General features: G+C 55.1%; 1 protein-coding gene across 1 annotated transcript in view; it reads left to right on the top strand.

Moving 5' to 3' along the window:
* The first annotated feature begins 1,229 nt into the window (after nucleotides 1-1,229).
* Nucleotides 1,230-13,285, top strand: part of GFAP (glial fibrillary acidic protein) — a 29,300-nt gene continuing 17,244 nt past the window's right edge. Inside the window, exons 1-2 of the mRNA XM_073326252.1 lie at nucleotides 1,230-1,763; nucleotides 9,411-9,471. Of these exons, the coding sequence (XP_073182353.1) occupies nucleotides 1,249-1,763; nucleotides 9,411-9,471 (576 nt within the window). The 5' untranslated portion in view covers nucleotides 1,230-1,248. The remainder of the gene's footprint in view (nucleotides 1,764-9,410; nucleotides 9,472-13,285) is intronic.

The raw sequence follows: 13,285 nt of genomic DNA on the forward strand, positions 1-13,285 counted from the left end.
CAGCCAGCAGATGTGTACTGTGCAATGAAATACACGACATGCCCCGGTTGCCGGGACTCCTTCAAGCATCACTGGTGTTATTTTTGAAAAGGTATTTTCCTTTAAACCAGCCAGCTCCCTTGCTATACCGAATCTTTCCTTACCCGAAAGGAAATCTTTCCCACCCCAACTCCTCCAAGTATTTCAGCAGCTCAGAGTAGGGGCTGGGTCCCAAAGCCAGTGCGTGCACATGGCTTGGCTCCATCTCCAGCCAAAGCAGAGAGTTCTGACAAGGGTAATCACACCGCCTGGTCTCAGAGCTGTCCCTGGTTTGGAGTTCCTCCATGTCTCCAGAGGGCCTTAGCTGCACAACATCATCGTCTGGGAAACCAGCTCTGTGCAGATTGGTTCCCAGAAGCAAAAGCATCCTGAAGACAATCCACACACATCCATGCACAACCCCCCACACACACACACACAAAACACACACCCTTTGCACACACACATGCACTCCCAAAACACACACCCTTTGCACACAGGTGCATATCCCATACACAACCCTATCACAACATACACACATGCACACTCTTTGCACATATACACACAAACACACAGCCCTCACATGCGCACACCCCAGACATTTGTTCACCCTTCTCACCCCCCATAGAAAACCATGCACACCCTTCTCACAAAACACACACAGCCACATGCCCCCCTCTTGCACACCCATCCCTTGTTGAGCAGAACTCCTTTCACCCAGGAAGGCCCTGCTGCGTCCCTGGGGACTGGGGCTCGACCTGTGCTTCAGAGGAAAAGGCCACATTGACTCTTACGAGTCTCTAGGATACTGGGAAAGGGGCACTTGCAGACCAGGCTGTCCCCTCCTGCTGCCGCCGCCTCCCAAGTACATGCAGCCATGAAACGAGTTCGCGGAAAGCGGTGCCAGAGGGGCATGGGGTGCCTGGAATGGTGCCACGCACATCACCATGGCGCATGTCGATTTGCATTTGTTTCTCCTCTGCACAAGGCAATAGCGGAGAGTTTCTGCTTGTTCTGTCACTCTTTGTTTCGTTGCCAGGGGCCTGGGTGGTTGGCTTGGTACATGGCAGACATTAGGACCAGGCACAGTCCCCACCTCCTCCTGGCCTCCCCCTCCTTCTGCCTCTGTCACCCCCCCCACCCCCAGAGGGCTGGTCCTGTATATAAACCCCAGGCCGCACAGAGAATTCCATCTAAGGGCTGCACTCGGGACTCAGCACAGCCTGCAGGATGAGCCTGAGCATGGAGAGCCAGCGACAGTCCTCTTATCGGCGGCGGTTTGGCCCCCAAGCCACCGCTGTCCACCAGCCCCTGAGATCCTCACCCCTCTTCTGGCTCCTGTCCCCCAGCCCCAGCACCAGAGTCTCCATGACCAAGAAGAGGACCTCGAGCCTGAGCATCCGTGCCAGCCCCAGGTTCTCCCAGGACAAGGCAGATTTCTCCCTGGCCGACGCCCTCAACACGGAGTTCAAGGAGACACGCACCAACGAGAAGGTGGAGATGATGGAGCTGAACGACCGCTTCGCCAGCTACATCGAGAAGGTGCGCTTCCTGGAGCAGCAGAACAAGGTGCTGGTGGCAGAGCTCAACCAGATCAGAGACAAGGAGCCCACCAAGCTGGGCGACATCTATCATGAGGAGCTGCGAGAGCTCCGCCGGCAGGTGGACCAGCTGTCTAATGCCAAGACCAGGCTGGAGATCGAGAGGGACAACCTGCTGGACGACGTCAACGGCCTCCGGCAAAAGTAAGGAGCCTCCTTTGCCAGGCGCAGGGCTGGAGAGCAGCCAGAGTAGCGTCTGGTGGCCACGCAGCCAGAGCAGGTCACCTAACCAAGGAGAGTGGCGTGGACAGGTTACACCCAGAGAGAGAGCAGTCACTAAGGCCAAGTAGCTGCCCTTTAAAGCTGGTGGGGAATCTGTGTGTGGCTGCGAAGGCAGGGAGGTGCAGTGCTAATGCCCGGGGCTGGGTGCTAGAATTCCTGGTTCCCAGCTCTGCCGCGCCCCTGCCGGCAAGTCCCGTCCTTGCTCTGTGCCCCAGCTGCACAATGGGGTGATGCACTGGTCCCTGGAAGGGCTCTGCGGGTGGGAAGAGTGAAGGGTTATTCCACAGCTGCAGAGCGGCCTCCAGTTTTCAATGTACAAAAATCCGCACCCAAATGTCTGCACCTGTAAACCTGCGCGCTCGTAAACCACACACCTCTAGCTAGGTGAGCAGCTACACACAAACCCCTGTGTACCTGCACAAAACACACACATGCACGCACAAACAGCTGGATCTCAGGGATGGCAGCTGGCCCAGGCCTCAGCTGAGAACGTGTACTGCAGAGGGACCTGATCACCCTGACTCAATCGGGGCGCTTCTCTTGCTGAGCCGATGTTCAGAAATGTGCAACATTCCTGGCACAATGTGCTCTGGGCTGAGACTCAGCCGAAAAGACCTTGCCCTGGGAGCCAGGCTGCTCACTCTACACATGTAATAAAACCTCCATCTGACTGAACGCACGGGGAGGGCAGCAGAAGGAGGCGAATGTTTACCAGCCTCAGATAGAGGTTTGCTCTTGTATTTTACTGGTTCTACACCAACCGTCTGTTGCTTTCTAGAGGAACTGTTATCTAATGGTTAGTGCAATGGAATCAGTGCCCTAGCTCCAGCCCTGGAAGAGGAGCGTGATCTAGCAGTTAGCATATGGAAAACCTAGACTCCTAAATTCTGTCCCCTGCTTGGAGAGAGAAAGGTGGTCTAGTAGTTGGTAGAAGGGTCTTGGAGTCATAACTCCTGGGTCCTCACCATTGACCAGGGCAAGGTGTTTACTTCTCTGTGTCGAAGGGGATAATAATAGTGTCTTAGCACCACAGGGAGTTAGAAACAGGGTTAGTTTATGTCTGTGCTGAAGAAGGGCACAGGATTATTGCTGCTGGCAAGAGCTCGTCGGGAGGTTTCCAGTGAAAGCGTGGTTCATCAGAAAATGCTGATCCATTGAAGCAGAACTTCCCGGGAAGGGGCAGATTGGATGAATCTCTGGATTCGAAACGGTTTGAAATTGTTGAAACTTCCCATTTTGACATTTTCAAAAGGAAAAGTTTCACTTTTCTGCTAGCTATGACTTTGGGTTTAAGTTTTACATAATATATGCTTTTAAAAGGTTAAAAATGTAACAAACTGATCAAACTGAAGAGTTTCAGTTGACGCCATCTGAAAAGTTTCTCAGATGATTGGGTCATGAAAAGTTTTCACATTTCTACTTTTGTATCCTGACTCAGGATGGGAAAAATATTGATCTATGTAAAACTCTCCTGCTCTGGGACAGCATTCCCCACCCAGCTGTCACTGAGCGAAGCATGGGGGTGGGGCAGCGAGAGGTTCTCTGTGTGACTTTGGCAAGCACCCACAACTGGGGCCGGATTTTCAGAGAGTTCAGCTTGTGTTGAGTTCAGCTCTTTAGAAAATCTGGCCCCAGTTGTGTCTGCTGAGCCCTTGAAAATCTGGCCCTGAACCTCTCTGGATCTCAGCTCCTCGTGTGCAAGGTGAGGATAAGGCTCCTTCCTTTCTCCCCGGCCTCCTCTTGTCTCTTCTGAATGTGAGTTTTCTGGGCAGGGACCATCTCTTACTCTGCATCTCTGCAGCACGGGGAATGCTGGGCCTCTAGCATAGTAAAACACTCAATAGTTACGACAACACTGGGCTGAGGACAATGACAGATGTAGGGGATAAAACCAGCAGTTAAAAAGGTAAGGGGCGAGATAATAGAATCATAGAATATCAGGGTTGCAACGGACCTCAGGAGGTCAGCGAGTCCAACCCCCTGCTCAAAGCAGCACCAATGCCCAAATAAATCATCCCAGCCAGGGCTATGTCAAGTCTGACCTTAAAAACTTCTAAGGAAGGAGATTCCACCACCTCCCTAGGTAACGCATTCCAGTGCTTCACCACCCTCCTAGTGAAAAAGTTTTTCCTAATATCCAACCTAAATCTCCCCCACTGCAACTTGAGACCATTACTCCTTGTCCTGTCCTCTTCTACCACTGAGAACAGTCCAGATCCATCCTCTTTGGAACCCCCTTTCAGATAGTTGAAAGCAGCTATCAAATCCCCCCTCATTCTTCTCTTCAGCAGACTAAACAATCCCAGTTCCCTCAGCCTCTCCTCATAAGTCATGTGTTCCAGTCCCCTAATCATTTTTGTTGCCCTCCGCTGGACTCTTTCCAATTTATCCACATCCTTCTTGTAGTGTGGGGCCCAAAACTGGACACAGTACTCCAGATGAGGCCTCACCAATGTCGAATAGAAGGGAACGATCACGTCCCTCGATCTGCTGGCAATGCCCCTATTTATACACCCCAAAATGCCATTGGCCTTCTTGGCAACAAGGGCACACTGTTGACTCATATCCAGCTTCTTGTCCACTGTCACCCCTAGGTCCTTTTCTGCAGAACTGCTGTCGAGCCATTCAGTCCCTAGTCTGTAGTGGTGCATGGGATTCTTCCGTCCTAAGGGCAGGACTCTGCACTTGTCCTTGTTGAACCTCATCAGATTTCTTTTGGCCCAATCCTCTAATTTGTCTAGGTCCCTCTGTATCCTATCCCTGCCCTCCGGGATATCTACCACTCCTCCCAGTTTAGATCCCTAGGAAGCTGAACACTCCACACACACACATCCCACCTATAATCCAAGAGCCGGACAGAGATTGGAGGGCAAGCAATGTTTCTGTCTCCAAAAGATCTTGTGTTTGGCAGAATTTGCTACCCAGAAGGCTGGGACACATTCAGACAATGACCTTTGGGGATGCCCTGTCACAGATCACATGGAGCAGGGATCAAAGGAATGAAGTCCTGATACACTTGGCAATAAGACCCTTTGCCTGTCTCCACGATCTGCACAATACCAGCACATCCAACCTCACACACGCTTAGGGTGACCAGACAGCAAGTGTGAAAAATCAGGACGGGAGTTGGGGGTAATAGGAGTCTATATAAGAAAAAGACCCAAAATTGGGACTGTCCCGATAAAATCGGGACATCTGGTCACCCTACACACTCTCCACCGTGAGCAGTGTATGAACAATATCCCCCTGTCAGAGGCAGGGAAAACGAGCCCAGGCAAGAGAAGCGACTAGGGGCTGAGTGGCTCAGGGGACTGGCAATATGGAGCCCTGAACCTCAAGGCTCCTGGTTCCACTCTTAGCCACGAAGCAGGGTGACACCTCCTGGCAGGGAGCTATGAGGGAGTTGTTCCCTGCCACTGCCTGCACTGCACCAGCGTGGGAGTGAACATGGCTGGAGGGGGGATCTGGGTGGGTATCAGTGGGTGTTAGTGAGGGTGGGAAAATGATGGGGTGTGCATGTGAGAGGGGATGGGGTGTCTGTGCTGGTGACAGTGAGAGGGGAATGGGCTCTCTGGCTGAGGAGGAGTGTGTGTACATTGGGGGGAGCATGGCTGTCTGTGTGAGGGGGACTGTGTGTACATGTGTGCGAGAGAGGAGGATCAGGTGTGCGTGTCTGTGCGAGGGGTGCCTATGTATGTGTGTGTGACAGAGAAGGGTCGGGTGTGGGTGTCTCCATGAAGAGGAGGACTGTGTATATGTGTGTGCAAGAGAGAGTGTCGGGAGTGGGTGTATGTGTGAGGGTGACTGTGTGTATGTGTTTGACAGAGGACGGTCGGGTGTGGCTGTCTGTGTGACGGGGACTGTGTGTATGTGTGTGCAATGGAGGAAGATAGGGTGTGAGTGTCTGTGTGAAGAGGTGGGACTGTCTGTATGTGAAAATGACAGAGGAGGATTGGGTGTTGGTGTCTGTGTGAAGAAGGGGACGGTGTGTACATGTGTGCAAGAGAGGATGGTCGGGTGAGGATGTCTGTGTAAAGAGGGACACTGTGTGTATGTGTGTGCAAGAGAGGATAGTTGGGTGTGGGTGTCTGTGTGCAGGGGACTGTGCGTATGTGTGTGAGACAGAGGAGGGTTGGGTGTGGGTGTGTGCAGGGGACTGTATGTGTGTGAGACAGAGAAGGGTTGGGTGTGTGTGTCTGGGTGAGGGGACTGTGTGTATATATGTGCAATAGAGGAGGATCATGTGTGTGTTTGTGTGTGCGTATGTGTGCAAGAGAGGAGAGTTGGGTGTACATGTATGTGTGTGTGACAGAGGAGCATGTGCGTGATAGAGGAAGATGGTTTGTGGGTGTCTGTGTGAGGGGGACTCTGTGTGTGTGTGTGTGTGTGTGTCCCCGACAGAGGAGGATCAATGTGCGTGTCTGTGTGAGGGGGACTGGGTGTATGTGTGTGCGACAGAGGAGGATCGGGTGTGGCTGTCTGTGTGAAGAGGGGAACTGTATATGTGTGTGTGAGTCGGTTGTGTTTTTCTGTGTGATGGGATTGTGTGTATGTGTGTGCCATAGAGGAGGATTGTGTGTGCGTGACAGTACATGTGTGTTTGTGTGTGCGCGCGCGCAAGAGAGGAGGGCCGGGTGTGTGTGTATGTGTGTGTGACAGAGGTGGGCCAGGTGTGAGTGATAGAGGAGGATCGTGTGTGGGTGTCTGTGTGAGGGGGACTGTGTGTATGTGTGTGACCGAGAAGAGTCAGGTATGAGTGTCTGTGTGAAGAAGGAGACTGTGTGTATGTGTGTGCAACAGAGGAGGATTGTGTGTGGGTGTCTGTGTGAAGGGGACTGAGTGGTTTTGTGTGCGACAGAGCAGGATCATGTGTGGGAGTCTGTGTAAAATGGGGGCTGTGTGTATGTGTGTGCGATAGAGGAGGATTGGGTGTGGGTGTCTGTGTGAGGAGCGGGACTGTGTGTGTGACAGAGAAGGGTCAGGTGTGGGTGTCTCTTTGAGGTGGACAGTGTATGTGGGTGTGACAGGTGAGGATTGGGTGTGGGTGTCTGTGTGAAAAGGGATACTCGGTGGGGTGCGTGTGTGTGTGTGACAGAGGAGGGTCGGGTGTGGGTGTCTGTGTGAAGAGGGATACTCGGTGGGGTGCGTGTGTGTGTGACAGAGGAGGGTCGGGTGTGGGTGTCTGTGTGAAGAAGGATACTCGGTGGGGTGCGTGTGTGTGTGACAGAGGAGGGTCGGGTGTGGGTGTCTGTGTGAAGAGGGATACTCGGTGGGGTGCGTGTGTGTGTGTGACAGAGGAGGGTCGGGTGTGGGTGTCTGTGTGAAGAGGGATACTCGGTGGGGTGCGTGTGTGTGTGACAGAGGAGGGTCGGGTGTGGGTGTCTGTGTGAAGAAGGATACTCGGTGGGGTGCGTGTGTGTGTGTGACAGAGGACGGTCGGGTGTGGGTGTCTGTGTGAAGAGGGATACTCGGGGTGCGTGTGTGTGTGTGACAGAGGAGGGTCGGGTGTGGGTGTCTGTGTGAAGAGGGATACTCGGTGGGGTGCGTGTGTGACAGAGGAGGGTCGGGTGTGGGTGTCTGTGTGAAGAGGGATACTCGGTGGGGTGCGTGTGTGACAGAGGAGGGTAGGGTGTGGGTGTCTGTGTGAAGAAGGATACTCGGGATGCGTGTGTGTGTGTGACAGAGGAGGGTCGGGTGTGGGTGTCTGTGTGAAGAAGGATACTCGGTGGGGTGCGTGTGTGACAGAGGAGGGTCGGGTGTGGGTGTCTGTGTGAAGAAGGATACTCGGTGGGGTGCGTGTGTGACAGAGGAGGGTCGGGTGTGGGTGTCTGTGTGAAGAGGGATACTCGGTGGGGTGCGTGTGTGACAGAGGAGGGTCGGGTGTGGGTGTCTGTGTGAAGAAGGATACTCGGGATGCGTGTGTGTGTGTGACAGAGGAGGGTCGGGTGTGGGTGTCTGTGTGAAGAGGGATACTCGGTGGGGTGCGTGTGTGACAGAGGAGGGTAGGGTGTGGGTGTCTGTGTGAAGAAGGATACTCGGGATGCGTGTGTGTGTGTGACAGAGGAGGGTCGGGTGTGGGTGTCTGTGTGAAGAGGGATACTCGGTGGGGTGCGTGTGTGTGTGTGACAGAGGAGGGTCGGGTGTGGGTGTCTGTGTGAAGAAGGATACTCGGTGGGGTGCGTGTGTGACAGAGGAGGGTCAGGTGTGGGTGTCTGTGTGAAGAAGGATACTCGGTGGGGTGCGTGTGTGACAGAGGAGGGTCGGGTGTGGGTGTCTGTGTGAAGAGGGATACTCGGTGGGGTGCGTGTGTGACAGAGGAGGGTCGGGTGTGGGTGTCTGTGTGAAGAAGGATACTCGGTGGGGTGCGTGTGTGACAGAGGAGGGTCAGGTGTGGGTGTCTGTGTGAAGAAGGATACTCGGTGGGGTGCGTGTGTGACAGAGGAGGGTCGGGTGTGGGTGTCTGTGTGAAGAGGGATACTCGGTGGGGTGCGTGTGTGACAGAGGAGGGTAGGGTGTGGGTGTCTGTGTGAAGAAGGATACTCGGGATGCGTGTGTGTGTGTGACAGAGGAGGGTCGGGTGTGGGTGTCTGTGTGAAGAAGGATACTCGGTGGGGTGCGTGTGTGACAGAGGAGGGTCAGGTGTGGGTGTCTGTGTGAAGAAGGATACTCGGTGGGGTGCGTGTGTGACAGAGGAGGGTCAGGTGTGGGTGTCTGTGTGAAGAAGGATACTCGGTGGGGTGCGTGTGTGACAGAGGAGGGTCGGGTGTGGGTGTCTGTGTGAAGAGGGATACTCGGTGGGGTGCGTGTGTGACAGAGGAGGGTCGGGTGTGGGTGTCTGTGTGAAGAAGGATACTCGGTGGGGTGCGTGTGTGACAGAGGAGGGTCAGGTGTGGGTGTCTGTGTGAAGAAGGATACTCGGTGGGGTGCGTGTGTGACAGAGGAGGGTCGGGTGTGGGTGTCTGTGTGAAGAGGGATACTCGGTGGGGTGCGTGTGTGACAGAGGAGGGTCGGGTGTGGGTGTCTGTGTGAAGAGGGATACTCGGTGGGGTGCGTGTGTGACAGAGGAGGGTCGGGTGTGGGTGTCTGTGTGAAGAAGGATACTCAGGATGCGCGTGTGTGTGTGACAGAGGAGGGTCGGGTGTGGGTGTCTGTGTGAAGAGGGATACTCGGTGGGGTGCGTGTGTGACAGAGGAGGGTAGGGTGTGGGTGTCTGTGTGAAGAAGGATACTCGGGATGCGTGTGTGTGTGTGACAGAGGAGGGTCGGGTGTGGGTGTCTGTGTGAAGAGGGATACTCGGTGGGGTGCGTGTGTGACAGAGGAGGGTCGGGTGTGGGTGTCTGTGTGAAGAAGGATACTCGGTGGGGTGCGTGTGTGACAGAGGAGGGTCGGGTGTGGGTGTCTGTGAAGAGGAGTGGGAGCGTGTGGACATACATCAATGAAAGGGAATTATAAGGGCTCTGCTCGCTCCCTGGTTGTTTTGACCTTGAGGGTTTGTTTGTTTGGATTTAGCTCAGAAAAGCCGATAATTATATAAAATCCTGCCAACTGCCTGTTTGCTTCTTGTTTCAGGTTACAGGAAGAGACTAATCTACGGCTTGAAGCCGAAAACAATTTGTCTTCCTACAGACAGGTGAGGCGTGCGCTGCTTGCGGCCCGCCAGGCCCTGCCCTGCAAGCCGGGGGCCCTCAGCTCCTTGTGGGGTCAGGCCCCTCAAGCTGGACACCAGAGCACTGAACCCCAGAGCCCTGGCTTGACAAGCCCAGGCCGCTGTGGCAGGGGAACAGGGAGAGGGTGGGACTCGGGTGGACGGGCAGCCCAGTGTCGGGGAGAGATGAGGCGGGGCCGAGGGTCACCAGTGCTCGCGGCCCCTGCAAGGGCAGGGAAAGGGTTACGTGAGATACACCCAGCTAATCTGGGCCAGTGACCGGCCCCCCACACTGCTGGGGAGGGCAAAACAACCCATGGCCCTGGCACTCTGACCTGGGAGGAAATTCCTGCCCAGGGGGCCCAACCATTTCAACGCTGAGGGCAAGATGCCAGTTTTGAGGCCGAGGCACCTCTGCAGGCCACGTCCAGAGCCATCATTCCTCTAGCCTCAGACCCTGCGGCTGGGGTTAGCCACTGAGGCATGTCGGGGTCAGGAGATGATAGAACGGAGTGAAAGACGGGACTAGCTCAGCTCTCACTTGAACTTCAGAGCTGAGCCAGGCAGGGCCCACCCGAGATCGGTCAAGTGAGCCGCATGCCCTGGCCTCCTGACTCGGGGAGGAGCCCCTGGCCGTGGCCTCACTGCGGTCAGTGTGCTGCGTGTGCAGCGGTGAGTCGCCCTCCCCACCCCGCCCTGGGTGCGGGGCACCCAATCCCCTCCCAATGGGAGACCCCCTGCCAGAGTCCTGGTGGTGCGGGCTGGGAGGAGACTGGAGGACCAGGCATTTCCCTGAGCCACTGCAGCACCAACTGGAACACCTGAACTGTGAGCAAGGACCAGCCAGTGCTGCCTCAGACCCCTGGCCTGTGTCCCATCTCCAGCTGTGGCTACTCCTGATGCTGCAGAGGAAGGGGGGGAACAGAATACACTGGGGGGGCGGGGGGAAATCCCTTCCTGACCCCTGCAGGTGAGCAGCTGAAGCTCGGAAGCATGGGATTTTAGGAACATACAGCAAACCAGAAAGGACCCCCAGACTTGCCAAGCCCTGCCCCCTATGATCACAAGCCATCCTGTCACATAATGTACCCATGAATGTGTCCAGCTCCATACCCCTGACCAGCCTAGCAGTCCTTCACAGCACCCCCTTTCTTGAATGTGGGAGACCAGACTTGCACACAGCGTTCCAGATGAGGTCTCACTGGTGCCTTGTACCATGGCATTAACACTGCTCTCTCTCTCCTGGAAATACCTCGCCTGAGACAGCCTAGGGTCTCATTTGCCTTTTCCATGGCCGCATCCCATTAGTGGCCATCCTGTGATCGACCCACACACTCAGGTCTTTCTCCTTGGTTGCTTCCAACTGATTAGCATGCAGTTTATATCAGAAGTTCTTCTTAGTCCCTAAATGCACGAACTTGCCCTTTGCACTATTGAATTACATCCCTATTTACCAACCAGCCCTTCTCTTCTAAAAGGATATAAACCAGGACAGGGAGAGTCAAGCCAGTAATAGGCAGTGGATGGTAGGCCCCTGTCCTGGGGGTGAGGAGAGAACAAGTGGTGTGTCCTCGGAGTAGCCAGGGAGAGCCATGTGTCTGTGGGCGTGACAAGTCGACTTTTCAGTCTGCAATTCTCACACACACGGGCAGTGGAACAGAGGGGAACTTAAAAGGGCAAAAGAGAGACTGAAAACCATGATTTGATGGTCTCTCAAACCTTGATGGTCTCTTGAGGTTGGCAGTACTGGATGTGATCTTTCTCAGTGGACCTATAGGGCACAGTCCCCACACACCCCAAATCCCCACCATGCTGACATGACCCCACTAACCCCTAATCCCCATCACACAGACACAACCCCCCACATGCCTAATCCCCCACACACAGACACAATATCTCACATTCACTTCAATCCCACAAACAGGCAGTCCCCGCGCACAGACAATCCCTGTACACAGACATGGCCCCTCACACTCCTGGTCCCCACACACGTGGGATAACTTGGCCATGAACACACTCAGGCTGGATGCTAGAGGGAGGCTTCTAACCACGGAGGTTTTGAAACAGCCTCCCAATAGCTGTAGGGGGTAAACAATGGAATGAGTTTGATGAGAGTGGACACATTGAGGTGTGTGGCTGGGTGACAGGGTTGCTTGTGATGGTGGGGGCAGAGCTCAGCAGTTCTGGGGTCCCTTCCCATTTTCTTCCTATGACTCAGGAGTCAGGGTTTTGGCCACTCACCTGCAGGGGTCAGGAAGGGCTATGGTTTCCCCCAAAGTATTCTGTGTTGTTGTTTTTTGCCTCCCTCCTCTGAAGCCTCAGGATGAGGAGCACCAGGGCTCTGAGGTGGCCCTGGGCATTTTCTCTCTCAGGTCCTTGGCTGGTGGGTCTAGCTCACAAGCTCAGGGTCTAACCAAGCACCGAATGTGGGGTAGGGCAGGAATTTCCCCCCAGGTCAGGTTGGTGGTGAGCTTAGGGGTTGGTGGTGAGCTTAGGGGTTTCCCCTGCAGCATGGGGGGTGGGTCACTGGCCAGGATTATCTGGGTATCTCTCACTTCATTCCCCTGCCATTGCGAGGGCCTGGCACCCCTTGCCGCTCGGCATAGTTCAGTGTCCTAAGGGCTGTGACCCTTTGGGCTCATTTCAGTTGGGTTCAGTGTGCGGGTGCTGGGTGGGGCTGATGCCCTGGGCTACACAGGAGGTCAGACTTGGTGAGCTGGGGGTCCCTGCTGCCTTCAACTCTGTAACTCTGATCCCCCTCACACGGACACAATGTCTCACACTCATCCCGATCCTCCTCAAACGGACACATCTCATACTCACCATGATCCCTCTCACACGGACACAATGTCTCACACTCACCCTGATCCCCCTCACATCGACCTGTCTCACACTCACCCCGATCCCCCTCACACGGACACATCTCACACTCACCCCGAACCCTCTCATACAGACACGTCTCACACTCACCCTGATCCCTCTCATATGGATACTTCTCACACTCACCCCGATTCCCATCACATCAACACAATGATTTAGTTAGGGATTGGTCCTGCTTTGAGCAGGGGGTTTGACTAGATGACCTCCTGAGGTCCCTTCCAACCCTGAGATTCTATGATTCTATGAATGTCTCACACTCATCCCAATCCCCATCACACCATCACAATGTCTCACACTCACCACAATCCCCATCACATGGACCCAACGTCTCACACTCATCCTGATCCCCCTGACACCAACACCCACCCCGTTCCCTCACAGACACACGCACGCACTGTGTGAGTGTGGGTAGTGGTGCAATGTGCTGCCATTTGGAGGCTGGGGTCGAAGTTTAGGCCTGTGCCATGTAGCGCACAGGGCGCACGGCTGCCTGCTAGAAAGACTCTGAGTCCTGCTCGATTCATATAGCTGTGTCTTCAGCCTGCCTGGGTGTGAGGGCCAGCCCTGCCCCTCTGGGGCTGGCGGCCCCGGGCTCTGGGCTGCGCAGTCTAGGCAGCTGGGGTATTGCTCCAGTGAGAGTGTTGCCGGGGCAAAGCATTTGGCCCTTGTCACGGAGTCCCCCGGCGATGCTCTGGAACTGCTCCCTGTGAAGCCAGGCAGGACTCTGGGGAAGTCTCCTCTCTGTGAGCAGCCTGTCTGCAGGACACACAGCTCACCCGGCTTCCACCTTCCTGGGTCTGACCTCGGAGCATTCAGCAGCCTCTGCCCCTCCGTGCGCTTCCCACAGCCAGTCTGCCCAGGTGGGCTCCTGGGGAAGCCCGAGGGTCCTGCCCCCCAACTCCGCAGCCAGACGTGACTC

Source organism: Lepidochelys kempii, chromosome 27 (genome assembly GCF_965140265.1).
Source record: "Lepidochelys kempii isolate rLepKem1 chromosome 27, rLepKem1.hap2, whole genome shotgun sequence".
In the NCBI taxonomy this organism is placed as follows: Eukaryota; Metazoa; Chordata; order Testudines; family Cheloniidae; genus Lepidochelys; species Lepidochelys kempii.